We start from the raw sequence: 27,092 nt of genomic DNA, 5'->3' as shown, positions 1-27,092 counted from the left end.
AATGAGGGGCTTTCGCCAAAGAATCTCCAACGCCAAAGTTAGAATTATGAAAAGAATGTATTTTTAGGAATTTGTAGGTAGCAAATGACTTAGCATTTTAGTGAGATAAGTGAGATATTTATAGGAGGGTAGCCGACCCTTTAGGTGGAGAGTGGCCGGCCATATATGATGAAATTGTGTGAAATAACTCAAGATATTATGTGAAATAATATCTTGGAATTATTATGGCACTTATTCCAAATTAAATAGGAAATTTAATTTAAAGGGAAGATTACAAGTGAATATAAAAGGGAGAGGAGAGAGCACAACGAGTGCACCTCCTTAATCTAAAGCTTAGAAAGCATATAAATGGAGAACTCGGGATGCTCCTATATCCAGTAGAGACGACGTCGTTTTATAACCCTATACAAACCGTAAATTGTGGCTTCTGCAGTCCACTCTCCCCCCCCTCCCCTCCTCATCGGCGCTGTCTCACCGGCGCCGTTCTCTGCCTCACTCGACGTGGGTCTCCTCTTGGCTCTCCCGGTCTTAACACTCGACAGCCCACCTCGATTCGCCAAAGTAAGTCGTTTATGCTACTCTAAAATTGGTTAGGACTTTATTACTAAAATAAGTACGGGATCAATGGCTCGTGAAATTCATTTCTGGGTTCCTGGGTTTCTGCAGCAATGTATATTCTAATTTTAGATTTTTCTGGGTTTCTGCATCAATGGCTCGTGATATATGTGTTTGTGGTCATGAGAATTTGAGATTTTTCACTTTCAAATTTATGATTTTATCTTTTGGTGTTTTACGAAAAATTCAAATTTTAATCAAATTTGTATGTTAATGCTTTGGGTTCCATGTGTTTGGTGCACCGAATATTGATCTCTCTCATATAGATAAACGGTGAGGTTCCATGTGTTTGTGTGAGAGTAGAGTCCTAACCAACCTTACCGCTTGTTTATATTATGAGATTGTATTGGAAGAATTATAATCCCAGTAGGAGTCGTGTATGGCTGAACTACCTGTATCTATTCATACAACAACTCAAGGAATGAAAGATTATCACTTCCACAAATAGTTCAGACTTTTGTTATCTGTTTTCCTTCTTCACCGTGCCTCTGCAGCTGCACTTCTACAGTTTGGCTTCATGCTTTGGGTTGTCTGTGACTCTCTATAAAATATAAATCTCTGACCTGTTTATGTTTCTCTTGTTAGTTTGTCTCAGACGCAACTAGCTTATCAGAATTTTCTATTCCAATAATATTGAGATCAAGTGTTTGTCTTGGAATGATCAAGTTTTCGTAATTTGAATCTGTTGAACTTGAATGAATATGTTCCTAATTTCGTTTCGTCTCTTGACCAAAATGATCGGTCACGTGCAGTACTTGCTCAGTTTCAAACGGGCGAGGTTAGGTCCGGTTAAAACACCTGACCCGCCTGTTCCTGTTTTATTTACAAACGGACTGGATATGGTCGCTGCAATTTTGGTGCGGCCCGGGCTGTTTTATTTATAAATGTGTTGTAATTTGTTTCTAATTTTTGTTGTTACAGGATGATGCACGTTTGTGAGATTGGCACGGCCTCTTTTCCTTTGGTTAAGACTTTTGAGCGCCACCAAAACCAAAACACCAATTCCCTCTCCTTCCCCAAGTCAACCCCAACCCCCCTCATTATTTACCATAAACCCTCTGCCCGGACCAAGCTCCAAGCCCTCGATGCCGTCGTCAAGGACCTCGAAGCATCCATCGACAAAGGCGTAAATGTCGACACACAAACCTTTGCTTCCCTTTTGGAAATATGCTACCAGCTAGAAGCAATGGAGTATGGCCACCGGGTTCATAAGCTTATTCCCAGAAGCATTTTGCGTCGAAATGTAGGCCTCTCGTCGAAGCTGCTTAGACTTTATGCTGCAAGTGGGCGTATGGAGGAGGCGCACAAGGTGTTTGATGAAATGCCTAAGAGGGATGTGTCGGCTTTCGCATGGAATGCGCTTATTTCGGGTTATGCTGAATTGGGTTTGTACGAGGATGCTATGGCGTTGTACTTTCAAATGGAGGAAGAGGGAGTTGAACCCGACCGGTTCACGTTCCCTCGAGTTTTGAAAGCTTGTGGGGGAATTGGGTTCATTCAGATTGGTGAGGCTGTGCATCGGCATGTTGTGCGTTTGGGTTTGTTGAATGATAGGTTTGTGCTTAATGCACTGGTGGACATGTATGCCAAATGTGGCGACATTGTGAAGGCTCGGAAAGTGTTCGATAAGATTTCTGGTCGGGACAAGGTTTCTTGGAACACAATGCTCACCAGTTATATGCGTCATGGGCTTTTGCTGCAGGCGCTGGACATCTTTCGCCAAATGTTTGATGAAGGGTACCGACCGGATTCTGTTTCTGTATCCTCAATCCTTGCTGCGGTTCAATCATTACAGCTTGTAGTTCAAATACACGGATGGGTAATTAGGAGAGGAGTTGAGTGGAACTTGTCCATTGCCAATGCCTTGATTTCTGCATATTCTAAACATCACGAGTTGAATCGAGCGCGATGGTTATTTAGTCATATGCCAGAGAGGGATGTCGTAACATGGAATACAATCATTTCAGCTCATTCTAAAAGCCGGGAAGCCTTGCTGTATTTTGATCAGATGGAGAAGGATGGTGCTTTGCCAGACAGTATTACATTTGTGTCAATCTTATCAGCTTGCGCTAATTTATGTTTGGTGAAGGACGGCCAGAGGCTATATTATGTCATGAAAAATAGATACAGAATTACTCCAATTATGGAGCATTATGCTTGCATGGTGAATCTTTACGGAAGGTCAGGTCGGATCAAAGAAGCTTATGGGATCATAACAGATGGAATGGAGTTCGAGGCTGGTCCAACGGTATGGGGTGCATTGCTGTATGCTTGCTACCTTCACAACAATGCTGATGTCGGGGAGGTTGCTGCGGAGAAGCTCTTCGATTTGGAGCCGGATAATGAGTATAATTTCGAGCTTTTGATGAAGATTTATGGCAATGTGGGTAGGTTGGAGGATGTGGAGAGAGTGAGATTGATGATGGTGGATAGAGGATTGGACTCATAGACCCACATAATTGAAATCTTGTGGTTGTCTGGCCTCTAATTCTAGCTGGCCTTTTGGTCCATCTGGTTCAACATTGATACAAAGCTGAAGGATTGCAAACAAGTGGACGTGGGTTGCTCGTGGCTATGAAACCTAGTTGTTCATTTTTACTGTGTCTTCGTTGTGACAGAGAAGACACATGCAGTTGCAAAAAGCTTCTGAAGAAATCTTATTAAGAATGTTGTTCAGTTCAGTTCAGCCATAGCTGGGAGCTGGCATGTTCATAATCCACCTAATATCTAATATTTACTTGTACATGTCCAACTAAGAGAAAAATAAAAGCATTCAATTCTTTTTCACTTCACTTAAAAGTTTCTCAAAATGTTCAAGCAACTATTATTTGTTCCGTAAATGGATAAGATACATGCATGTTTAGAAATGCTTTTAGAATAACTAAATTTTTTTTTTTTATAATTAAAAGTACTTTCGACAAGATTTGACTAAATTTTTTTTTTTATATATATAATTAAAGATTTCGACGCAAAAGGCTTCTGGGAATGAGCTTATGAACCCGGTGGCCATACTCTATTGCTTCTAGCTGGTAGCATATTTCCAAAAGGGAAGCAAAGGTTTGCGTGTCGACATTTACGCCTTTGTCGACGGATGCTTCGAGGTCCTTGACGACGGCGTCGAGAGCTTGGTCTGGGCAGAGGGTTTATGGTAAATAATGAGGGAGGAGGGGGGTGGGTGGTGGGTTGGGTGGGGTTGGGGTTGATTTGGGTAAGGAGAGGGAATTGGTGTTTTGGTTTTGGTGAAGTTGTTTTTGCTTCTTGGTCTTCTTGCTTTTGGAAGAAGTGCAGATGCTCAGTTTTGCTGTGAGGAAACTTAGCGGTTGAAATGTGGTCACCATTTTTTGAAACTAACAAATTGTTTGAAAGATTTCTAGTTAAAGGGCCTATAATCTACCTGTCGTTTACACTGCTCTGACCAACTGGATGGACGACACCAAATATTTACATAAGAGCAATTCCACCTCTAAGGACTTTGTGCCCGCATCCAGCCCATTTATCCACTTCAGTGAACAGTAATATACTCCAATGAACAGTAATAGATCAAATCATCTCCACCTCTAAAAAAATGCAATGGCACCTAGCCAATTTAAAATATTATTAATTTTTTTTATAAAATAATGAATAAATAAAATTGTTTTAATTTCGGATAGGATTTTTAACCAATCTCGTCACGCTACGTGTCATTATCCGAACGTACTATTTTAAGTTTATGTAATTTTATTTAGTGTGTTTTTTTTAAAAGTTTATTTGGTGAGGTTATGTAAATTTAATTGGTGTTTTTTATTTTTAAGTTTATTTGGTGAGTTTATGTAATCTTATTTAGTGTGTTTTTTGGTGAGTTTATGTAATCTTATTTGATGTGCTTAAATAAAGTACAAAAAATAAATTTGAAATTGCATAAAGTTCTAAAAATAAAGACGAAATTACATAAAGTACTAATAATAAATAAGAAATTACATCTATTAATAAAAATAAAGTACTAAAAATAAAGATGAAATTACATAAAAATTACATAAGAAATTAAATAAAGTACTAAAAATAAATACGAAATTATAAAAAATCTCTGGAGCTAGGATATGTGGTGCTAGGATCTTCGTTGTAGGAAGGATTTGTGTAGCTAGAACCCCCTGACTTGTTTCCGCATCTCTTGCACGCCTCCTTTGCACGACCTCATTTTTTTCCCAATGTCCAAAAATATTTTGAATTGGGAGATAGTCCTACTAGAGGCTTGTTCATAGTGTCACGATCAGCTTGAGCCATCCTTTCTTCTCTAAGCATCTCATTTTCTCGATTAAGTGCTTCTCTAATCATCTCATTCTCTCGATTAACTTTTTCTCTTTGTCTCTCAGCCGTTGCATCACTTCTCTCAGTAGCTGCTAATATTGTTGCCATAACGGCAACTTTTTCCTCATCTCTTGCCTTTTCCTGCACCATCCTCAATTCACCCTGGTGAGCAAGTTCCTCCATATATTTAGTGTAGTCATTTTTGGAAGAATTACCTTTTTTCTTTGATGCCTTTTTACCTTGAGGCATGAGGGACTGACAAGTCAGTTAGGTCTCTGGCACTTCTTCAGGCATCCCTTCCGTCTCGCAAAATGTGTTGGTTTCATATTCGGTCGTGTCTGCTTCTGGTGAACTATGTAAACTCATACCGTGCATGACAACTTCTGGACCAATTGCCACAATTTTGTATCTGGAGCAATCTTTGACAATTTGCCAACATTCTCATTTGTTGAATGATTTGTTATGGTTCTTTGCATTGTAGAATGCTTGTGCTTGTAGTGTCTATATATGTGGGATAAGATAGTATTAAAAAATGTGAGTGTAACACACATAAATAAATTAAAATATTGATGCGGGTGGAATGCATATAAATAAATAAAATATTGTCACCTGATCCGCTAAACTTGTCCCATTACGCAGATTACCAAAAGCATGAGAGATGACGTTTTTCCAACAAGTAGATGATGCGTTGAGTTTTTTCGAACGACCTTGAAGACCTAAACTACTTATGGCATCTTTTCCATGTACATCGCAAAACGCTTTCGTAATTTTACTCCACATTTCTCGCTTATCCATTTCATTACCCGTAATCGGGTCATAAGTAGTGTGCACCCAACATTCACACAACGTAACATCTTCAATAAGCTTCCACAAAGTCTTTTTTTTTTTTTTCTCTCAAAGTGTAGAAAATATTGAAATGTTAAAAGTGTAAAAAAATATTGAAATATGGTGTAAGGTGGAAGATGAGGGTTAGGTATTTATAAATAAAAAAAAATATTTTAAAATTTTTTGTATTTTTTTATAATTTTTAATAAATTTTAATGTATTAATTTATCTAGACCGTTGGATTTGAAAAATATTCAAATCCAAGAGCCAAGGAGCTGTCACGTGGCCAACAGTCATAATTATGACCGTTGAGCTTTTTTATTTTTATTTTTATTTTTTAGGGGAAAAAATTGCGGACCATTGATTTGTGATCGAACGGTCCAGTTTAAAAGTAAAATTCAAATTTTTTTTACCATTGGAAATCCAACAGTCTAGAAAAACTAGCCGTTGAAAATCCAACGGCATAGAAAGGGCCACATCGCCTACTTTCGGGTGAAGAGCAAGTGGGCTGACAGCGGGTCCCGCTGCCTACACCCTTGTCCCCTACTCGCGCCCGCGCACGAGTGAGCTGCACGCGCCAGCCAAATAGGCCAATCCCTTGGTCAATCAAAAATGGGCTACTCTCTTGCTTGGCTTGGGCTAGGTGCTAGGCAGTTTTGTGGGCTGGAGTGGATTGACAAACCCCCAGTTTGTTTTTTTGACTGGGTGCTGGGCTATTCCACCTCCAGTGGAACTGCTTTAATTTAAAAAATATATATCTTGACAAGATGATATATATAAATTACTGGTTGGGTACACTGATCTGATTAACTAAGTTAACTCACATATGCAGCATAATTTAAAGTATTATTTTCTATTGAAATAACCCATTCAAGGGATTAGCTTTCTCTAGTACAACAAAATTATAGTCCGTTCCTGTACAACAGTACATGCATCTTAAATATCAGATTAGATTTTGGATTAACAGTAATGAGATCAGATTGACCTCAGTTATACATTTTTCACTTGCTGCATAGTTTTCCTTCCGGCTTAAACGGGGTAAACGCAACTATCAAAGTGACATATTCGGGGTAGATAAAATTAACCCGGTTGATAAGTAATCGATTTAGATTTCGCCATGCTTCTTTTAGTAGAAACTTTTACTCCTCGAGACGCTTCTGGACAGCAGACTAATCTCCGGTGATCTTTGCCAGAGAGACAAAAGCATGAAAATCTTCCAAGCACTGCTATCTTTTACTTGAGCGTTCATTTGCTGCAGAAAGACGAACAAGTTATTGCCTCATTGGCCCTTCAGACCAAAAGAAAAAAAGACAAGGTGGCCTTACAAATGGGCACAGACCAGCTTCTGGTACAAAATTAAAATTCTTTTAGGCTGTTTTTTCACATTTTCATGTCGTATAAAACAGAACAGCACCTGGATTATTAATGACAATGAACATTGAAAACCAGATATGGGGAATAACAGAATGTACCTCAGCGCAGCAAAAATTGGTCGAACTTTTTCAAATATGTCATCCACCGTTCCCACAGCATTGATCTGCACACATGGATTTATCAATTTATACTTCAGGAAATATACAAGTTAGACCCAAATCAAGATGGTACGCAACAAATTAACAAGAAAGACCCAAAGAAGAAGCAATTAACGATTAAGTTTATGTGTGTTAACACCAGATGAAAGGGAAATTATCAGAGATCAGTTTTGCATCCTAGAAAACTTCATACAGACACACAAGAAGCTCGAAGTATCAAATGCCACTAACTTAAAAAGGATGTTTGCACAAGCCCTGAACGTGCCATTTACCTTGTGAAGTTTTCTTGTCTTTGAATAGTGATTGATAACAGGCCAATTTAATTCATCAAATATTTCAAGACGTTTTTTTATTGTGTCAATGTTATCATCAACTCGGCCCTGCAATAAACATCATACATTAGATAAATACATGCACATAATCCAACCATATAGAAAAACACAACACATAAGCACCTGATTACGATTTAGCACTCGCTTCACCATCTCCTGTTCAGGGCAGTCAAAGAAAAGCACAACATTTGGTTCTCTGCCAATCTGCAAGTTTGATGAAGCTACGAATGAGGAATAATTTGGTCAAAAAGTTAAATGCTGCAGTAGATGTCACAGTTATATTCATGATATGATCTATTGACTTTTCTCAACATGAAGTTAATTCTTGCAGCAAGGTCAAACAAGATTTGAATTTTCTGAAGCATTAAACAGAGGCAACATTCCATATTGGCTCACAAGAATAGAAGGAAGGAAACTCACAATTTGTTCAAATGCCTCGCGGTTCTCCTCACTTCGAGGGAAGCCATCAATGAGAAACTTATCATTGTCACTTGATTCCATCTCCTTTCGAATGAGCTGCACTGTCACTTGAGAGGGAACAATTTTTCCTTCCCTAATTGTGCTAAGAATCACCGAGCTGAAATTGCAGTTGCAAACTCAATTGAACTATACCGCCAAATGCATCAAGTAGCTAACCCTGAACAAACAACGAGAATAAAGAATTATTACCCGTATGCACTATTGGAAGCTATTTCCCTCCTCAACAGATCCCCTGCACTGATATGAGTGAACCCAAATTCCTCGACTATCTTCGCACACTGAGTACCTTTTCCACTACCAGGACCACCTGAGATTCAGATTACCACATAATTACAATCACTACAGCTTTCCGAAAAATGCATCAAAATTCATAACATAAGCATCCCAAAATCTCACCTAGCACAAAAGTTATAAACGGAGTAACCTTTGGCTGCATCAAACAACATAATCAAATCAAATCAAACATGAAAAAGAAAATTGCATCTTTCTTACATTATAACATCTCATTCAACAATTCACAACTTGGGTTAAATCTACAATTTCCTTACCGGCGTTGGAATGTGGGATTCCGAGGAAAACGATTCCCAAACCTTGAATTTACATGCTTCCTGCGGTCAGCAATCAATTACATTTCATCAGGAAACGAATAAAAATATCGTAAATTGGTGAGTGCGATTGAATGCGAGCTGAGGGAGAGTGTAGAGTTGCATGTACCTGGCTAAGTTTTGAGGGTTTCGAGCGAGAAACCAGAGGAGAAAGTGAAGCCACGCGCCTCCACATGTCTCTGTAGCGTTGAGCTGCTCCGATTGGTTTAGCTTTTTGGTTGACGGTTTTCACTGAGGCATTACGTCGAACGGGTAGATTGCATGATTGCCTCCTTGGTGGGGTCCTCCGCACGAAAGATTTTTTAAAGTAATTAGTACACGGAGTGATATACCACGTGTCACTATACAAATGATAGGATATATGTGTTAAAAAGTTAATAATTTAAAAAATAAAATTTTTCAACACTTTTATAAAAACACGTGTACCGTCACAAAGAAAAATTTCTTCCACCGCACGTTGGTACGTCAATCCACCAATCCTGGTGGGGGTGCAGTGCACCGCATGTTTATGGGCTGTTAGAACTTCAATCCACCAAGTTCGTTTCAGATGTCAATTGGGCTCGAAGATAAATGGTTAAGCCCAAAATCTCAACTGAAAAGGACATGTCTTAAAATGTGGTTAGCCCACTAACTAAACAAGTTTTAAAGTAGCCCAACCCAACAGAAACAGAAGCCCACAATTCTTCTTTTTCTTCGTTATCATGGTTGTCATCATCATCACTAGGCACTCTTTTTAGGGGACTATAACAGCGTCCGCACTTGGACATTTGTTTGATGACCATGACTGTCTGCTTTCTACATCACTTTTTACTGACTGACTATTGCAAAAAAAACTCAATCATGTCAGAAATCGTTTAACTATTTGATTAATATTATGAAATTTTCAGTGTTTAAGTGAGAATCATGGTTCGTCTATTTATTGGATAACTGTTAAGTGACTAACTGATTTTAGATTTAGTTAATTTTTGCTACAAGTTCGAAGGCTAATGTGGAAATAGAGGATACAAAAATGTACTCCCATTTCAAGATGAGAAAAGGTAAAACAAGAAGATTATTATCATTGTTCCTCTTTCTATGAGCTAAGTTCACACACGTCAACTGATTCTGACTATTAATCGTGTGAGATTCACAATATATTAATGGTTAAAATCAATTAATCGCTCGTACGTGCAAATTAAGTCTCATCGTTCATTATATTATAAATAACCAGATAATCGCACATGCACAAAATTCACATATCAATTGCCTTGTTCTAATACCGTCCTTCAAAACCGACCCCGTGTCAGAAACAAATCAAGCGTTAACAAAGTCAAAAACACTCGACAACGATTTGGTAATTGGGAACTTATGATTTGATTTGAGACTTGAGATAAAGATGGCTTTGGTTAATGGTGGGTTTAACGTTTTGCACGCGAGGATGTGATTGTCTGTGCCCTTTTAGGCTTTTTTGAAAGAAAATCGTGGACCGCCCGGCCGAAGACAAACGGGATGCTTGCTGCCAAAACACTCAAAGTTTATGTAAATTGTGAGAGCAAACAACTCCAACCCCCCCACCACCACAACTCACCAACATTTTTGAAAAACTTAACACCACACCTACACCGGTTGAATTGATTGGACAAATGTCGAACTACTTGGAGAAAGTTGTGAAAGTTTAATTGTATTTAATTTGTGGCTTGATGACCAGGGATTACCTCACGCATTACATCACTAATTGGATAATGATATCATGGGTTTATGATAAAACAAGAACTCATTTTCCCTTTTTATATAGTTTTACTGTTTGTTGATCTTAACAATAACAAGGTGTTTTGATGCAAAAGTTGTGTGTTCAAATGCTCGTTGTTTGTAAAGAGTTTATAGTTAAGTTGTTTAAAAGCATTTATTCATTTTCTCTAATATTGCATGTAGTGTAAAAATTGTACTACTCATTGTTAGGTTCCAAGTAATCAAAATATAGTATCAAATTTTCTACTTTCACACGTCATGAATCGACAAGAACATTTATTTCCTAGTTTTTAATTCATTTGTTGTACAATAGTTTATCAAAGTTATAATAGTATGCATGTGATTCAATATCTTAGTAAATAAGGTGAAGGGTTTCCACTCATTGACAGTAGCAGAGCTAAGTCAAACACGAACACGCTAACTTGTCTTTGTCAAACACGAACACGCACAGGGTCTTCTAGTTCTCATGTGGGATGCCTCCGGCCCTCAGCACAAACGCCATATCCTCAATCCAAATTCCAAGTTTCTTCATTGTTCAAGTTCAATCAGGCACCTCCACGGCAATTGATTGTACTATTCTAGGAATCTCAAATTTCCAATCATCAATCATTGTTCTTATCTTAAATTATTGTGGTTTTTAGGCTTTCACTCAATTCCGATTTGAACGGAGGAAAGGAAGAAATCATACGGAGGCAACAGAACTCAGAATTTGATGGTCTGAGTGCCATCATCTCCATTTACAATATTGGGCATGAAAAAAGGTTCTTGAATGTATTATAATTTAGTCAAACTTAGATATTTTTTGGTGCATATGGTCATTTCAAGATTCTTTATTGCAATTTCACTTGTTAATTCCATAATTCATAATTATATATTAGTTAATTCGAAATTCCATTGGATTTATATAATTATATGTAGTAATTGGAAAATGGCTTTGTATGGTTTCTGATCATTCGGTTAGATAGTTTAAATATTTGTCTCTATGAGAATCTATATGATAACGAACTGAAGACTGAAAGTGCGGAATTAGGTTTTTTTTTTTTTTTTTTTTTTTTTTTTTTTTTTTTGCAACTGCGTCAATTGAAAGAGTTTTTTCGTTGATGAATATTTGAAGATCCACATCGTAATAGGATGAGAGTTCACTAGTTGAATAATAGTTTGGTTATATACATTGAGAAATATGTATTTGATTCTAGTGATAATGATGTTGTAATACAACGTTTTCAAAATATGAGAACACATAATGGACAATTATAAATAAAGTATGATCGATTTTTTAAAGCTATTTTTTTACTTGGTCCATCATTGTAATTTCTGGCTCTGCCACTACTCATGCGTCTTGAAACTCTCTCTTTCCCTGAATTATTGTAATAGTTTTGAACCTTCCTTCTCCCCCTCCCCTCCCCTTAACAATAATAATTAAAAATTAAAAATTATAGAAGGATTACTTTCTACTTAAAAAAATGACTTCTCTTTAATTTATCCGCAAGAAAGACACGATCATATCACAAAGATTGTGAAGCATGCATTACACATTTTTTTAAGGTTAGATCAAATAGTAGTGGGGCTGACGCTAAAGGTGATGGAGTGCTTAAGTAAGAGTGAGATCAGGGAGAGTGCTAAGGTGGAGCTTATTGTTTGGTTTCTGCATTTGGAATGGAAGAGCCCAGAACCGATATGGACAGTGGAATAAAATCAAAAGGAAATACATAGATCAATTACAGGTCCCATGCACTTTCTGCTTGCCCTGTGCTCACTCTTATTATTCCCTTTCACCAAGCAAGTGCGATCAAGCGTCACAAGAATTAACTAATCCTAGTAAGTGTTCATATGTACTTTAGGGTTAAGTAAGAATAATTACCCAATTTTTTAGAGTGATTCTAAAATTAGTTTCAATCTTTTAAAACGTTTTAAAAGTTAGACATTCGTTATGTTGCGGACACTAAATGATGATTTTACCAGTATTAAGTGATGATGTTTCTAGCATTAAATGATTTGGTAAACAAATTCTAAAGTTGGTCTCTACTAGTTGTTGTTTTTGGAGCTATAATTCCTCAAATTGATTCCTTTTAGGTAAGTTATCCATAAATTTGCTTAGCTAAACTGCGTCGATCTGAAAGATTCGAAGCTCTATCGATGACTTAAGAGTAAAATCCTGCTTTAATGATTGTCCTCTTCATAACTTAACATTAGTGAACCTTATAAATGTTCACTTTTCAAAATGTAGTTATTTAGAATGTTTTAAAAGGTTAGGACTAATTTGGAATCACCCCCTAAAAATTGGGTAGTTATCCAGACTTAATACTATTTTTAATTCAAACGATAGAAAGAGTAATTCGAACTTGAGTGCATCTGGAAGAGTAAACGGTTTTAGCCAGCATGACTAAGCCTAAATATGCTGAGTGATTATATATTTTATACAATTACAACATAATCTTTGGACTAATTAGGGTAAATTAGGCATGCAATTACAAAGTCATTTTCTTGTCATGAACTTATCCTCACAACGCAACTAGAATGATACCTTGGTAAGGACCTTTTTGGTGGGCTATGCATGCGCCACTGGGGCCTAAGTTTCACAAATTAAATATGTTTATCTATTTATTCATAAAGAGATAGATTCGTGTCATCATTTTTTTTACACAAGTTTTGTGGAGCCCACTTCACAATGTATTTCAACTATCCGAACTGTTTATCTTTTAGAACATTATTCATAGATCATCCTTGCAAAAAATTAAACAAATCCAAAACCATTAAGACATTATTTATAGTGAGAAAATAGACGAATACAGTTCTACAAAGAAATCCTAAACCTTAATCCAACATCATTTGGTTTCAAATTTGAGTGATTTTTAGTAGACATGATCTTTGAGGGAAGATCTAAAGTATAGATTGTTTGAATCGTTGAAATACATTATAAAGTAGGCCCTACAAAATTTTATGTCAAAAATTGTGTAAAAAAAATAAAAAATAAAAAGTACCTCTAATCCGCCTCATTCATAAATTTATATGACCGATACAGTAAATATATATTTTTTTTTCCAGTTATATAAGAGAATCACAGAAGGACTTTCTTTCTATGCTCTTATTACAGTCTTATGTGACGGTGCATGCTCACGAAAAGTGTGGATAACACTCCCTTTATGCAATATTTTTACATATCGAAAATGCTTCTTTTTTGGTTGAAGATGGCAAGAGGTAAAAAAGTAGGTTGGTAGTACATGCATTTCTTCAAAACCAAAAGTAGGGAAATATGTCAAACATGAAAGTACGGACATGACCACCGACAGTGCTTGAAAATTAAAAACTACGAATTTTTCTATGGGTTGGTTAAAGTTTTATTTTCCAATGTCTTTATGTGAGGATGGAAATGTATCAGTTTTATTTTCCAATGTCTTTATGTGAGGGTGGAGTCTGTCCACCGCAGTTTCATCTTCGTTATGCAAAAGAATCTTGTATATAACTAAGAATATACTTCTAAATATTTTACTTGTCATGAGTACATTCTCAGTTATGAAGTACATTTTTTCTTCGAACTCGATTGGTGTTACAAGAATTAGGGTTTTCCAATTGGTACCTCGATAAATATCAAAATATTTGCCAAAAAAATTGCTAAATTCGTGGTAACTATCAATTTTAATTTGTAGGCCAATAATTAGTTTTGGCGTACACGCATGTAAGTCAAGCTTGAGGCAAGTACATTTTTTGTTTTCTTTTTTGTTTTCTAATTTTTCCTAAAAGCATGGCAGTCACTACTCACTAGTATATAAAGGTGGGTGGAGCGGGGCTTTGGCTTAGGAATTGCCAAGTGACTAAAAGCACAAAGTGATGGGCAGGCAACCTTGTTGCGACAAGCTTGGAGTGAAGAAAGGGCCATGGACTGCCGAGGAGGACAAGAAATTGATGACTTTTCTCCTCACACATGGCCAATGTTGTTGGCGGGCCGTCCCCAAGCTCGCCGGCCTCCGCCGCTGTGGCAAGAGCTGCCGCCTCCGGTGGATTAATTACCTCCGCCCCGACTTGAAAAGAGGCCTCCTTAATGATGCTGAAGAACAAATTGTTATTGACCTCCACGCCCGCCTTGGCAATAGGTTTTGCTCTCTTTCTAAGTTTGTACTTTAATGAGCATGCACATTCAACTGTTCATGGGTGAATTTCTTTCTAAACTTTTTTCAAACGCGACGATATACTAAACTACTTTAATCTCCGGGAAGTATTAGAACTTGACTTTCAGAGACCATGCATAATGTTATGGCTAACTAGTCTGATCTACATCTTCTTTCTTAACTTACCAGGAAGAACTGTGATTTTGTGTAGGTGGTCGAAAATTGCAGCAAGTTTGCCGGGAAGAACTGACAATGAGATCAAGAATCACTGGAATACGCACATCAAGAAGAAGCTTGTCAAGATGGGGATTGATCCAATTACTCATGAGCCTCTCCACAAACAAGTCACCACCCCACAAGAAATGCCTCGTGAAGCAAGTAATCAACCTGCAAACTCAGACATGAATATTCAGCAGATCAATACAAACATCCCAGAACATGGAATCTGCACCAACAGAGACGGTAACTCTGCAAGTGAAAATTCCCCAAGCGATGACTCTGAGCCAGCTGAGCCAAACACTAATTGCAGTGAGGAAGATGACCCGTTGGTGAGTTTCATATTATCCGATACATTTCTTGAGGATTTAACATGGGATTTTTCGACCTCGTCAGAATACAGCTCAGCTGATAATCCAACGGAGGAGAATAGCTTAGCATGGTTCATGGACTGTAATGATTTTGGAGTTGAAGATTTCGAGCTTTGATTGTAGGGAAGAGAAGTGATTTTCACACATCCTTTTTCTTCTTTTGCACACTATGTTGATTTTTAGCCTTCTGATTGAATAGATCGAGGGTGAAAGAAAGAACAAATTAAACATATGTGCAAAAAAAGAAAATAGACGTACAAAAATCATTTCAATTTGTATGAATTAATAACACGTGGACATATATATATTCTCAGGACATAGCCAAAGTAACAAAAAAGTGACTCCTTGTGATGGAGACCGATCTGTTTATTATTCTATATGATAAATGATGGGGCAATGGAAACGAAGAAAATCAACAATTTGTTTAAGAAATTAGGTTATCATTGATCGTAATCATTATTTTATTCCCACCAACACTAATTCAAAAGTTTCACTAAAAAAAAAAAAACACTAATTCGAAAGTGTGGAGGACCTTGAACACGTTACCCAATTCCATCCAAAATATGGGTAGTTTGGTAGGGTGTCCTTTTGCTGCCAAGCCATTAACTTTTTAAGGTTTGTACTTTGTAGTATGATAAATTTACAAATTGACATGACCACAAAAGCTACCAAAAATTAAATCAAAATGACATGATTGGCCAAGGGACATACGGTCTCCGTTTGGTAGATAGTCACAAATTCAACTTACGCAATGCTAAGATGATATGTATTTGTATTTTGTTAAGTTGTGACATATTGTTGATCAAAGAAACACAAAACTGAAATGATTTATATATCACTTTTTAGTACAATTAGGATTGTTTTTCAAATAAAAATATAAGGAGAGAAGGTTAAGTGTGACACATCCCGACATATGCTGATACACGAGTTCATGCAGAGGTAATTTGACATGAATAGGAGTGGGTGTAATAATGATTTACGCTCTAGTACTACAATCACGTGAAGACTGACGATATGCGCATCACATACGAGTCCTAATTGCCTATAGCAAAATAGGACTGGACTGGCACCTACAATAGATCCAAAGTGAGCGTATGGTGCAATGTGAACATACACGTGAAAGATTGGCCCTGACCTGGGCGAGTACTAACACCGGTGCAGCAACGATGAGCAGATAACGTAAATAAAATCATACAGTGGTAAATTGATAATTCACGTCACCATGATACTATTCATGGCCATAAATATAATTAAGGCATCAATAATAATACACATACATGTGCATCCCGTAGGACATAGTATAACTTCATAATTTCTATCAATGCCCTAAATCTTATAAACATCACGCTAATCTAGGCGTATTGTAGAAAAACTATTTAAGAAACATATAAATGGAAACTAACAATTATATATATACTATATAAAAGAAAAGACGCACTCACAAATACTTGCAAGGTCATTGCCATTCGAACTAGGAAAGCCAGAGTCTCTGATAGTAATCAGACCTAAGCATAATATTGGAACCCATTAGTAAAACTCCACTAAGACAATTAAATTTGAAAAAAACGGAGTGCGAATTTGAAATCAAGGCATCGAAATACACTAAGGAGGGTCGCCGGAAAATTTTTGTAATCAACGAAAAAGTCAACCAAGACGCCCTAGTGTTCAACTACATTAAAACTTTAGAATTTCACTAAATAGATGCCAAAAATGGACTCAGGACGTCGAAATTAGCCTAAAAGAATTTTCGAGAAAATTTTGAAAAAATAACTAACAGTTAACTGTTAACTTTAACAAAATATTCCTTCGACAGGAGAAATATTCTGTTAAAGTTTACAGAATATTCTAAAAGAATATTCCCCTTCAATCTCTAAGTGGATCCGGCTCTGATCTCGCGGATCCCCTTCAATCTCTAAGGAATAATCTGTGACTATCATTTTTTTATGGGAGTTTTAACGAAAAGTTCGCAGTATTGTTCACTTTAATGAAAAATCACATTTTTACACTAAAAAGTCAATCCTGGTACTATTCACTTTACTCTTTATTTTGTCCTTCTTATTAAAACTCAAAATTTTCAAACATTTTCATTAGTTTTCTTTTTTTTTTTTTTTTACTCCCACTAACACTAATTCAAAAGTTTCATTCACCGAAAAAAAAAAAAAAAAAAAAAAAAAACTAATTCAAAAGTGTGGAGGACTTTTGAACACATTACCCAATTCCATCCAAAATATGAGTAGTTTGGTAGGGTGTCCTTTTACTGCAAAGCGTCTGTATCTGTATTTTGTTGAGCTGTGACGTATTGATGACCGAAAGAAAAACAAAACAGAAATAATTTATCACTTTTTAGTACAATTAGTATTGCTTTTCATGTAAAAATGTAAGGAGAGAAAGTGAAGTGAATCATGGTTATCCAAAGAATATATCGTACCCTACCCATTTTATATTAGCACCAAGTTGCATAAATAACAATTACATAACACTAGAATCAAGCATTTGATGTCAAAATCTTAGAAATTCTAAGGTGTCAAATGGGTGGAAAAATTTTAAGGACTCGTTTGAAGGTATTTTTTAAAATGCTGAAAACACTTTTGTTGTACACTTGAAGTATTTGAAGCAAACTTAAAAATATTTTCTGTAAAAGTGTTTTAATTTAAAAATTATTTCCAAACGAGCCATAATTTGCAACCGAATCTATATTCTCACATTAATATTTATCTCATCATGTAACAAATAAATGTGAGAAGATATGCCCTAATTACACCGAGAAATCCCTCGATGGGTGGGGAATTTCAAAATAAAGCTCTAATTTTTTTATAATAAAAGTAAAGGTTTGTTTTTTTATGGTAAATTATAGAGAACTTTAACGAAAAGTTTATAGTACTATTCACTTTAAGGAAAAACTATATTTTTACTCTAAAAAGTCAATCCTGATACTATTTACTTATAACACATTTTTGTTAAAACTCAAAGTTTTCAAACCATTTTCATTAATTTTCTTTAAATTATATGGTGAGTAATATTCCACTCTCAACATTTTAGTTTTCTTTTTCTTTTTTTTTTTTGGGGCCAATTGATAGGCTTTTTTTTTTTTTTTTTTTTTTTTTGTTCAAAGCCAACTGATAGGCATGGAACACAAAATATTCTTCGTTTTTAACTCTTCTGTCGACTAATTATATGTTAATTTAGAACTACATAACGTTATTTTTAAGAATAAAACAAACAAAAATAGCACTACATAAAAGAAGAGGATCGACCCCTCAAATGGTAGGTATTATTCATAAAAGTATGATTGAATAAGAGTAATAACGAAACTAAGGGATCATTTGGAAAATGCATTTAAAATAATTGAAAGCATTTTTGGTGTTAAGTGTTTTTAGATTTCAAAAGCACTTGAAGTGCTTCTTTCATGAAGCACCAACCGGAATTCACTTGTAATTTTATGCAAAATTGGTTCCAAAAATGCCACATCCCGGCCCGAAGCGGATCACTTCCCGAGCCCGCTCCACCACCGTAGCACGATATTATCCGCTTTGGGCTTACCATTTCCTCATGGTTTTGTTTTTGAGAACTCACGAGCAACTTCCCAGTGGGTCACCCATCATAAGATTGCTCTCGCGCACTACTCGCTTAACTTCGGAATTCCGATGGAACCCGAAGCCAGTGAGCTCCCAAAAGGCCTCGTGCTAGGTAAGGATGAGAATATACATTTAAGGATCACTCCCCTGGGTGATATGGGATGTCACAATCCACCCCCCTTAGGGGCCCGACATCCTCGTTGGCACACACGCGACCAGGGTTAGGCTCTGATACCAAATTGTCACATCCCGACCCGGGGCGGATCACTTCTCGAGCCCAATCCACCACCGTAGCACGATATTATCCACTTTGGGCTTACCATTCCCTCACGGTTTTGTTTTTGGGAACTCACAAGCAACTTCCCAGTGGATCACCCATCATAGGATTGCTCTCGCACGCTACTCACTTAACTTCGGAGTTCCGATGAAACCCGAAGCCAGTGAGCTCCCAAAAGACCTCGTGCTAGGTAAGGATGAGAATATACATTTAAGGATCACTCCCCTGAGCGATGTGGGATGTCACAAAAAACACCCTCATCAAAAGCGCTGTTAAGTATTTCAAAAACACTTCTAAACAAGCCTGAAACAAAAAAACATCAACGCATTACGCGTGTTTTACTTTTGGGTTTTATAAACACCAAATTATTGCATATCCCCACCAAAGCCAAAATAATGAGGGAGCTATTAACAATAATCCAAATGGGGATTCATAAATTGAAACCCTAATTTAAAACACATTCCAATAAACCACCGTTAGATGCATCCCTGCCGTTGTACTTCTCAGATGCAGAGGCTGATGATATCTATCGTATTCGGATTTACCTTTTTACATCTGCGTCGTGTTTGTTTTAACTCACAGATTGATCAACACGTACAATAACGTAAAAATAACAATACTACAATAAAATAGCTCATACTATTCATCATGATGTTAACTTCTTCCGTAATTCAAAGTGAAAAGAACCACATGATATGTTTTAATCTAAATCATCCAACTATCCAAGAGAACCATGAATCTAAGTCTGATTTTTTTACCCCGCCGATTTTGACAGCTCACTGATATTAGAGAAGGGTACAAAATTTTCTACTGAGAAAGATATGTACAAGAAACGCCATCACGCGATCAAGACCGAAACATCTAAAAAAAGTACCGAAACAGTTAAGTGAGAATAACTAAGCCTGATTCAATAGCAGCCTACCTCTGCATTCAGGAAGAACAACCGCTATTCGCTGAGTGGATGCCGCGCTTCCTGGACCATTCACGTTGAAGACTTCTATCCGAAAACCCACATATGAAGGGACAGTAAGCTTGGAGCAGTAGGCCAGTGCATAGATTTGTTGAGGGGTTAAAGAAAAACGGTCTTGTCACGGTACAGATGACTTGGAGGCATCCGGTGACTCCTTGGTGTTCTTCACGAGAAGATCATAATTGATTGAAGCAAGCTGCGATAAGTTCTGAGAACACAAATAACACATTAATAATGCTAATGATAACAGACTGCAGAATAACACAGTGAATCCAGAAAGAGCTGTGTAGGTTTTTAGGCCTTACCTTGAATGAAAAATTACTAAAAGAGTACTGCACGTCAAGGTTTGGCGCACTGAAGTCCGCCAAACTACCACATTCATCCCCCTGAATCACACACGTATACTAGTCAGGTAGCTAAGATAATAATCCCACTGGAATGAACCAGGGTCAAATTTGGATGAGATGGGTGATTGTGCCACTAAACATTTATGAATCAAAGTCAAATTGTTAGCGGCTTTCGGGTAGACTTCAGATCTTTGGTACATCCATATAATTCTATATCAACTTAGATGCAGTAAGAGTTATGGATGATCCTAACAGCTCTATGTGCATAAAGAAAAAAGGAGCATACATACATCTTCGTCTTGTATGTTGCTACATGAACCGCTGCTGCATGTTTCAGTCATGTCATCAAAGTCACTGGCACCATTAACATGATCATCTTCTGGATTCCATATGTATCGGCTCATGAAATAACTTGTATCGTGTGCATCGGTTGATGGTATGAACATAGCCTGCAGCCAATGATGGTACCCTCTTGTCTATCACATATACATGGCAAAAATCATTGAAAAACTTAAAACAAGTTTAACTTGAATTGACCTTCTGCCTCGCAAGAGTATCCCAGTTAATATCCTTGAAAAAAGGATGTTGCTTCACCTGCCAGAGGTCCCAACACTTAATTTTATCAGCATTGTAACTTGCAAATGAACTGTAGTCAAAGGTAGTCAGCAAATTACCTCCCTAGTACCTGTTGCTCCAAGTCTTTGAACTGGGTTGTCGGTCAGCAGTCTGACAAGGAGTGCGGAAGAAATATAAGATAAAGACTTCTCTTGAAATATAAAGGCACATTAACAAGTCCGGCATAAGAAAGAATTCAAAACAGCATTGTAACTAATACATCCAGAAAATGCAAACATTCTTACTTGTCAATCAAATCGTACGCTTCAGGGCTCATCTCCTCAGGTACCTTAGGCCAGGGGATATCTCTGTTTATTATATTGTTGAAAATTTGCTGCAATAAGTAGGATCTATAAGTTACAACATCAAACTGCTCACTCGTGACTATCATATGATATTTGAAATGATACCATTCACGGAAAAGGATCAAATAATCCATTCAGATGTTAAGGAAACTAAATCGCATAGAAGAAAAATTGCACCTTATCTCAGTTCCATGAAACAGTTGGACCGATGCTAAACATAATTACCCTATTGCAGAGAATATTCAAAGAAACGTACAACCAGAATAGAGACAAATTCAATACAATGTCAAGCAGAGTTGAACTTAATCCTTTCTGAACAATGAATAAATTCATGATCAACCCAAAAAGAACGACCCGAAAAACTTCAGGAACAAACTCTTATTAGAAAAAACTTTATATATGGATGATTGAGATGCACCGAAATATTCCCCACCATTGTACATCTTAGTTGTCCATATAAGTTTTAACTAATAAGAAACAGAACCTTGTTTAAGAACCCTAGGAGAGAAGACGTGTACACATATCGCATACACATGTATGCACGTCTGTATGTATATATTCTTGTTCTAGACATGAACACCTCATTTTCACAACAACAAGTGCTTCAGATGGAGTACATAAAATATTGGGGACAATTGAGATATGATGACAGAAAATGACTGCATTCAGTAAAGACGGAAGAAAAAAATCAGTCTTCTATTCTATGCAATTGTCCAAAACCTAGATAACTTTATGCCCGCCATAATTAGACTGCATACCTGTGGATGTTCTGCATTGAATGGTGGAATACCGACAAGCACCTCAAAAAGAATAACCCCCACAGACCACCAATCAGCAGTTGCACTATGCCCCATGCCAAGAAGTATTTCAGGTGCCAAATAATCAGGGGTCCCAACGATTGAATGTTTTTGGCGCTGCGCCCTTTCTGATGAAGACTCAGATTTTGGTTCATCATCTGGAACAAAACCAGTACCACTAACTGATGGACCTGATAAGTCATCAGTGCTGCTGATTAGACCAACCTTGGAGAGCCCAAAATCTGTCAACTGTAACATAAGGGATTAGACATTTGTGAGAAGTGACAAGTAAACTCCATATGGCAGAACCTACACAAATGATGCATAGAAAAATTAACAGCAGGTGCATGATATAATGCCAGAAGGCTTATACTATGCCCAAACTTATCTCCAACAGTATAAACAAAAAAACAAACATTAAAGAACCGAGACCGCAAAATATTGACCTTGATATGACCATCTTGACCAATCAACAGGTTGTCTGGTTTCAAGTCTCTATGGATAACATTTAATGAGTGCAAATACTCCAAAGCAAGAACCTTTAAGAAGAAAAAGAAAGAAAAAAAAAGATTACTTATGCTGTCATACCATCAATGAGAAACTTTTAGAGAGAGAAATGAGAAAGTGAATCCGGAGATTGGAAAAGAAAAGAAGAATTAGTAAATCCCTTACAACTTCTGCAATATATACGCGGGCCATATCTTCGTCCAAGCAGCCTAGATTTCTCAATAAAGAGTAAAGATCTCCACCATTTAAGTACTCCATGACCAGATAAAGATTTTCCCTGCATGTGAAAGAATAGAAAAATCGGACCTGTTCATCATCCGAAGTACATGTTAGAAAGTCTTTCGACATGCAATGCATTCTCAAAGTGAAAAAACATGGGGACCCACTCACCACAAAGGGATTGCGAACCAATATAAGGATGTTACGCTCTGCCAAAATACTCTCAACGGCATTTTTACGGATCATATCAGCCTTCTTTAATACCTGCAGAAAGTTACCACCATATCAGAATGTCTTGAAACATTAACTTGCAATCAAAAGATGGATTTCATGGCCATCATTTTGATCCATTTTTTTTCCACTTGAAGGTCCAAAAGGAACAATGTGCACTAATTCTCTTAAAACATGGAATCAAACAGACCTTTATAGCAAATAAGTCACCGGTCGCTCTTTTTCTGGCAAGAAAAACTCGTCCAAATGCACCCCTGCTTATTGGTTTTATTATCTCAAAATCTTCAATAGAAGTTCGATCCTTAGAACATGGATTGATGGGGCTGACACGCAGACTACGAACTGCTTCATCTTCCACTGAACTTTCTTCATCAGCCATACCATTTGATGAATCCAATTTTTCATCTTCTATCTGCCCACAAAGGTGTACATATTTTTCCCTGTAAATTTCAGAATTATAATTAATCAGAGATGCTTTGATTAGACTTTAAATAATTAACCAACCATTTGAAGAAATACGAAAAAAAAGACTTCCAGAGAAGCTAAAAATTATACAATTTTGTTGATGCTCAAATCAAGAAAATCTTTTGAGGGAATTCACGTGTACAAAGCACAAGATATCTGTAATAAAAATAGGCTTCCACTCACTGCAATAATTTTTCAATACGCCTTCCAAAAGTCTCTACAACGAGTGCATCCACCTTCCTGTCCTGGATAGCATATTTTAGGTCTTCCAGTCGTTCAAGCATATACTCCAATGCAGTGTAGTCACAATTGCTAACATTTGCGACAGAACGAGCGATGTCCAGTAGCTTGTGTATCTGTCCATCCATGGTCTAATTAAAATAAGAACATCAAAGGAGCAGGCATCTACAAATACCCAGTTCCCCCAGAAATGCATTCAACAGACTTTAAGTTGCAGAGCAACAATAGAAACTTACAACAAAGTATACGAACTTCACATTTAAGAGAAAAAGAAGTAAAAGCACAATTTCCGGTCAGAAGAAAAGTAGAAGTGGGACACCTGCTGAGAACTCTCAAGTTCCGGTATTGCTCTCCCTCCACTCAGCAGCATTTCAAGATGACTGGTTCTTGGTGTTTGTAATGGTGATCTTGGTGTCGAACTACCTGCTGACGAGGTTCTGGTGCCTTGTTCACGTATCAAAGCAGAATGTGCATCACATGAGATGTCAGGCAAAACATTCAGATCTTCCATAACAAAAGAGTTGTCAACATCAGGAATGCAATCAAGAATGCTTTCGGAGAACCGAGACAAGTCAATTCTCTTTGGTGACAACTCATCTGAATCCTCATGCATCTGTGATGGATACACTCTTGCAACATCAAAATGTCCTCGAGTTTCAATGCCTTTTGGTGTCCCAGATTCCATTATCCTTTCAAGAGCTTCAGCAACTCTTTCAAGTCGTTCATTCACAGTTAAACCCTTCAAGTCACACCTATCAGCAATTGTACATATTTGAGAGTGTTCCTCTACATGTACAGTTGGAATTTCGACCTCACATATGCGACAGATCATCAAATTTTCGTATGCAACATTCTGCTGGTCCATCCATATTCCCCAAGAAACGGTTTGTGCACTTGCAGGCACCTCTGAGTGTTCAAGATGGCATGATGAAGTATCCAGATGTTCAGTACTGTAGTCACCACAAGTTTTTGTGTCATCTTTGGCATGCAAACGATCTGACTTTTCCTTTGATGGTGTGTCAGCAACATCATTGCCTTTCTGATTTTTCTCAGCAGCAGAGGGAAGTTTTTTCCAAGATGACATCCTATAGCTGCCAGTAGATTCAACGCTTTTGGCAGTACCAACCTCCACCTCCTCAACTCCACAAATTTTTTCCTGCTCACGAGACTTCCTCACTTGCTTCTCATTCGCTTCCTTCCCACCCATTGAACCACTATAGCTCTGCTGTGTAGCCTCCACAACTTGTTCTGGATAAACTCCAAGATCACTGAGCTGATGAAGACTGAGAATGTGCTCTTCCTCATAGCCACTCTCTTTCTGGAACTGCACAAGCCGTGTGCACCGAGTGAGAATAAAAAGAAGACGGGTGTGGGCTTGTTTGAGGGCCCCCATTGGTATCTCTTGACGCCGGTCATCCAAATTCTGAACAATGCCTTCACACTTGACCCAAAATTCACCAGGAGACATCTTTGCACACCTCCGAGCAATAACCAACAAATCCTCAAAGTTCTCTTTCCATTCAGGATGAGACTGTGTCGACTTTTCAAGCATTCCAACCAAATCACCAGCAAATGCACCTAAATCAAAGTCAACCTCTTCCTTTAACTTCTCAAATCTTGCCTTGACCGCCACCATAATCTCCTAAAAGAATTTATAGTAGCCGGATAATTTATGAGACTGGCCAAACAAAAAATATAAGCCAGGGCAAGGCAATAGTATTACCTCCATATGCCCAAATGCACGAGACTTCCACACAGGAAATGGTCGAACTCCTTTGGAGTTGAGCTCATGAGAGAAACTCTTAATTTCAGGTACTCTCTTCTTTCTTCCACTCGTGACACGCAGTATTGCCTGAAAACGCGGTGACTGCATTTCCTTTGAAAAGGCTGCATGACTACCCTACAATGTATACATTACACACAAACAACAGCATTGTCAAGCTTGTGAGCTACCTACATTTCTCCAACGAACTAAGTGCGCATGTATATATACGTAATTTTATAATATATATATGTATATATATATACACACACACACATAATTCACTTAAAATTTCCTTACCTCCAACACTGGATTGAGCAGTGATGCATTTCTGAGCGATTTTGATTGATTCCACTGCACAGATTTAGCTATAAAGAAATCGCAAATTAAAACTTTAAACAATACACTTAAATGTATCTGATGAAACTCAATCAAGATTTCCCAAAAAATTAATATAAATTAAAAATATATACATATATATATATATATATGTACCTGGTTGTAAGGGCACGTGTTTAGGTTTTGGTTTGACGGTGTACTTCACCCTACTCGATTCATCGCCGAAATTCAACGGCGCGCAGACGGAGGAAGAGAATCGAAGAGGCGAGGGAGCCGATCGAGTCCGAATGTGATTGAGGCCGAGCGACGACGCCAATACGATCGGCGCGGCGTCTGCTCTGCCCTCCGCACGATAATCGTCCTCATCTTCCTCGTCGTCTTCGTATCCCTCTTCGAATTCTTTGTCTTCGTGGATCGTCTGACTAGGGCTTCGCCGAATCGGGATGGGAGGGATCTTAAGGAGATTGGCTCTGGAGGGAGAGGAGACAGACGACGTCGTTCCGAGGTGTGCTTTTTCGTCGGAGTTGGAAATCGGCGGCGGGTTTGAGGAAGGCGGAGGAGGGCTCGACATAGATACGACGGTTCGGGTTTGGATTCGGGTCCGGATTCGTCATGGGATTGTGAGAGACAGAGAGAGAGAGAGGGAGAGGTTGCTGTGTGGAGATTATCTCGCGGGAAGGAGAGAGAGGGCGTTAGAGATCGACACGAATCGGTTGCGGGGTTTGAAACGTGCTTCCCGCTAAACATGTATCTCGTGCGGGTTCGCCTGCGGTGAGGACTAGCGTAAGTAAGGATGTATATTCGCACGTATGGACGAAACGTCATATTCGCAGGTGGTATCAAGCGGATCGGGCCTGTTTAACAAAACATTATCCCAGCCCGTGGCCCTGCACATTAAAAACGTTATATTTGTTATAAATAAATAGGTCAAAGTTAGAGAAATAATCTTTTTAATGGTAGGTGCAAGGTAGATGTAAAATGTCACACTAAAAATATAGTACAAGAGGATAACAAATAAAGACAGAGGAATAGATGATGTTACTGATATTTTTCTCTTGTTCTCTTCTTCTTATATTTTTCTGTATCTTTGATTGCAGTCGAGTGCTCTATTTATAGAGCAACTCGTATTACTACATTTGAAATTTACAACACACTTTTTGACAAAATGATATCCTGAATTCCCAAAGTCAGTTTTCAAACTGTTATGGGAATTGACAATGTATATGTTTAGTCATAAACAATGCAAATGTTAAAAGCCAATCTGTGAGGGCATTGAAAAGCTCCACCAAAACACTGTGGGCATTCACTACCCATCAGCATTTTCAACAATATTTGGTGTATATATGTAT

At 37.6% G+C, this 27,092-nt stretch overlaps 4 protein-coding genes across 4 annotated transcripts; 2 read left to right on the top strand and 2 right to left on the bottom strand.

The window, feature by feature from the left end:
• The first annotated feature begins 302 nt into the window (after positions 1–302).
• Positions 303–3,407, top strand: LOC103963417 (pentatricopeptide repeat-containing protein At4g25270, chloroplastic). Its single transcript, XM_009376233.3, has 2 exons — positions 303–561; positions 1,537–3,407. Exon 2 carries the CDS (start codon positions 1,538–1,540, stop codon positions 3,062–3,064), a length of 1,527 nt encoding a protein of 508 aa, XP_009374508.2. The 5' UTR covers positions 303–561; position 1,537; the 3' UTR covers positions 3,065–3,407.
• Positions 3,408–6,558: 3,151 nt separating this feature from the next.
• On the bottom strand, positions 6,559–8,976 carry LOC103963416 (UMP-CMP kinase). The gene is made up of 9 exons (XM_009376231.3): positions 8,783–8,976; positions 8,617–8,676; positions 8,465–8,498; positions 8,258–8,375; positions 8,009–8,165; positions 7,712–7,792; positions 7,529–7,636; positions 7,197–7,261; positions 6,559–6,976 (listed from the first exon to the last, which is right to left on the bottom strand). Exons 1-9 carry the CDS (start codon positions 8,846–8,848, stop codon positions 6,970–6,972), a joined length of 696 nt encoding a protein of 231 aa, XP_009374506.2. The 5' UTR covers positions 8,849–8,976; the 3' UTR covers positions 6,559–6,969.
• Positions 8,977–14,053: 5,077 nt separating this feature from the next.
• On the top strand, positions 14,054–15,447 carry LOC103963418 (MYB-like transcription factor ODO1). Its single transcript, XM_009376234.3, has 2 exons — positions 14,054–14,492; positions 14,719–15,447. The coding sequence occupies exons 1-2, from the start codon at positions 14,230–14,232 to the stop codon at positions 15,209–15,211; spliced, it is 756 nt and encodes a 251-aa protein (XP_009374509.2). The 5' UTR covers positions 14,054–14,229; the 3' UTR covers positions 15,212–15,447.
• A 4,119-nt stretch (positions 15,448–19,566) lies between these two features.
• Positions 19,567–26,492, bottom strand: LOC103963419 (probable serine/threonine protein kinase IRE). The gene is made up of 16 exons (XM_018651455.2): positions 25,900–26,492; positions 25,705–25,772; positions 25,366–25,542; positions 23,962–25,284; positions 23,586–23,758; positions 23,128–23,377; positions 22,878–22,970; positions 22,653–22,793; positions 22,427–22,519; positions 21,942–22,229; positions 21,124–21,212; positions 20,938–20,989; positions 20,801–20,857; positions 20,554–20,712; positions 20,222–20,302; positions 19,567–20,124 (listed from the first exon to the last, which is right to left on the bottom strand). Exons 1-16 carry the CDS (start codon positions 26,312–26,314, stop codon positions 20,035–20,037), a joined length of 3,549 nt encoding a protein of 1,182 aa, XP_018506971.2. The 5' UTR covers positions 26,315–26,492; the 3' UTR covers positions 19,567–20,034.
• Between the last annotated feature and the right edge of the window lie 600 nt (positions 26,493–27,092).

Source organism: the organism of the source record quoted next, unplaced genomic scaffold, assembly GCF_019419815.1.
Source record: "Pyrus x bretschneideri cultivar Hongxiangsu unplaced genomic scaffold, Pyrus_bretschneideri_v1 Contig32, whole genome shotgun sequence".
NCBI classification, from domain to species: Eukaryota; Viridiplantae; Streptophyta; class Magnoliopsida; order Rosales; family Rosaceae; genus Pyrus; species Pyrus x bretschneideri.
This window is presented reverse-complemented; position numbering and strand designations above follow the sequence as displayed.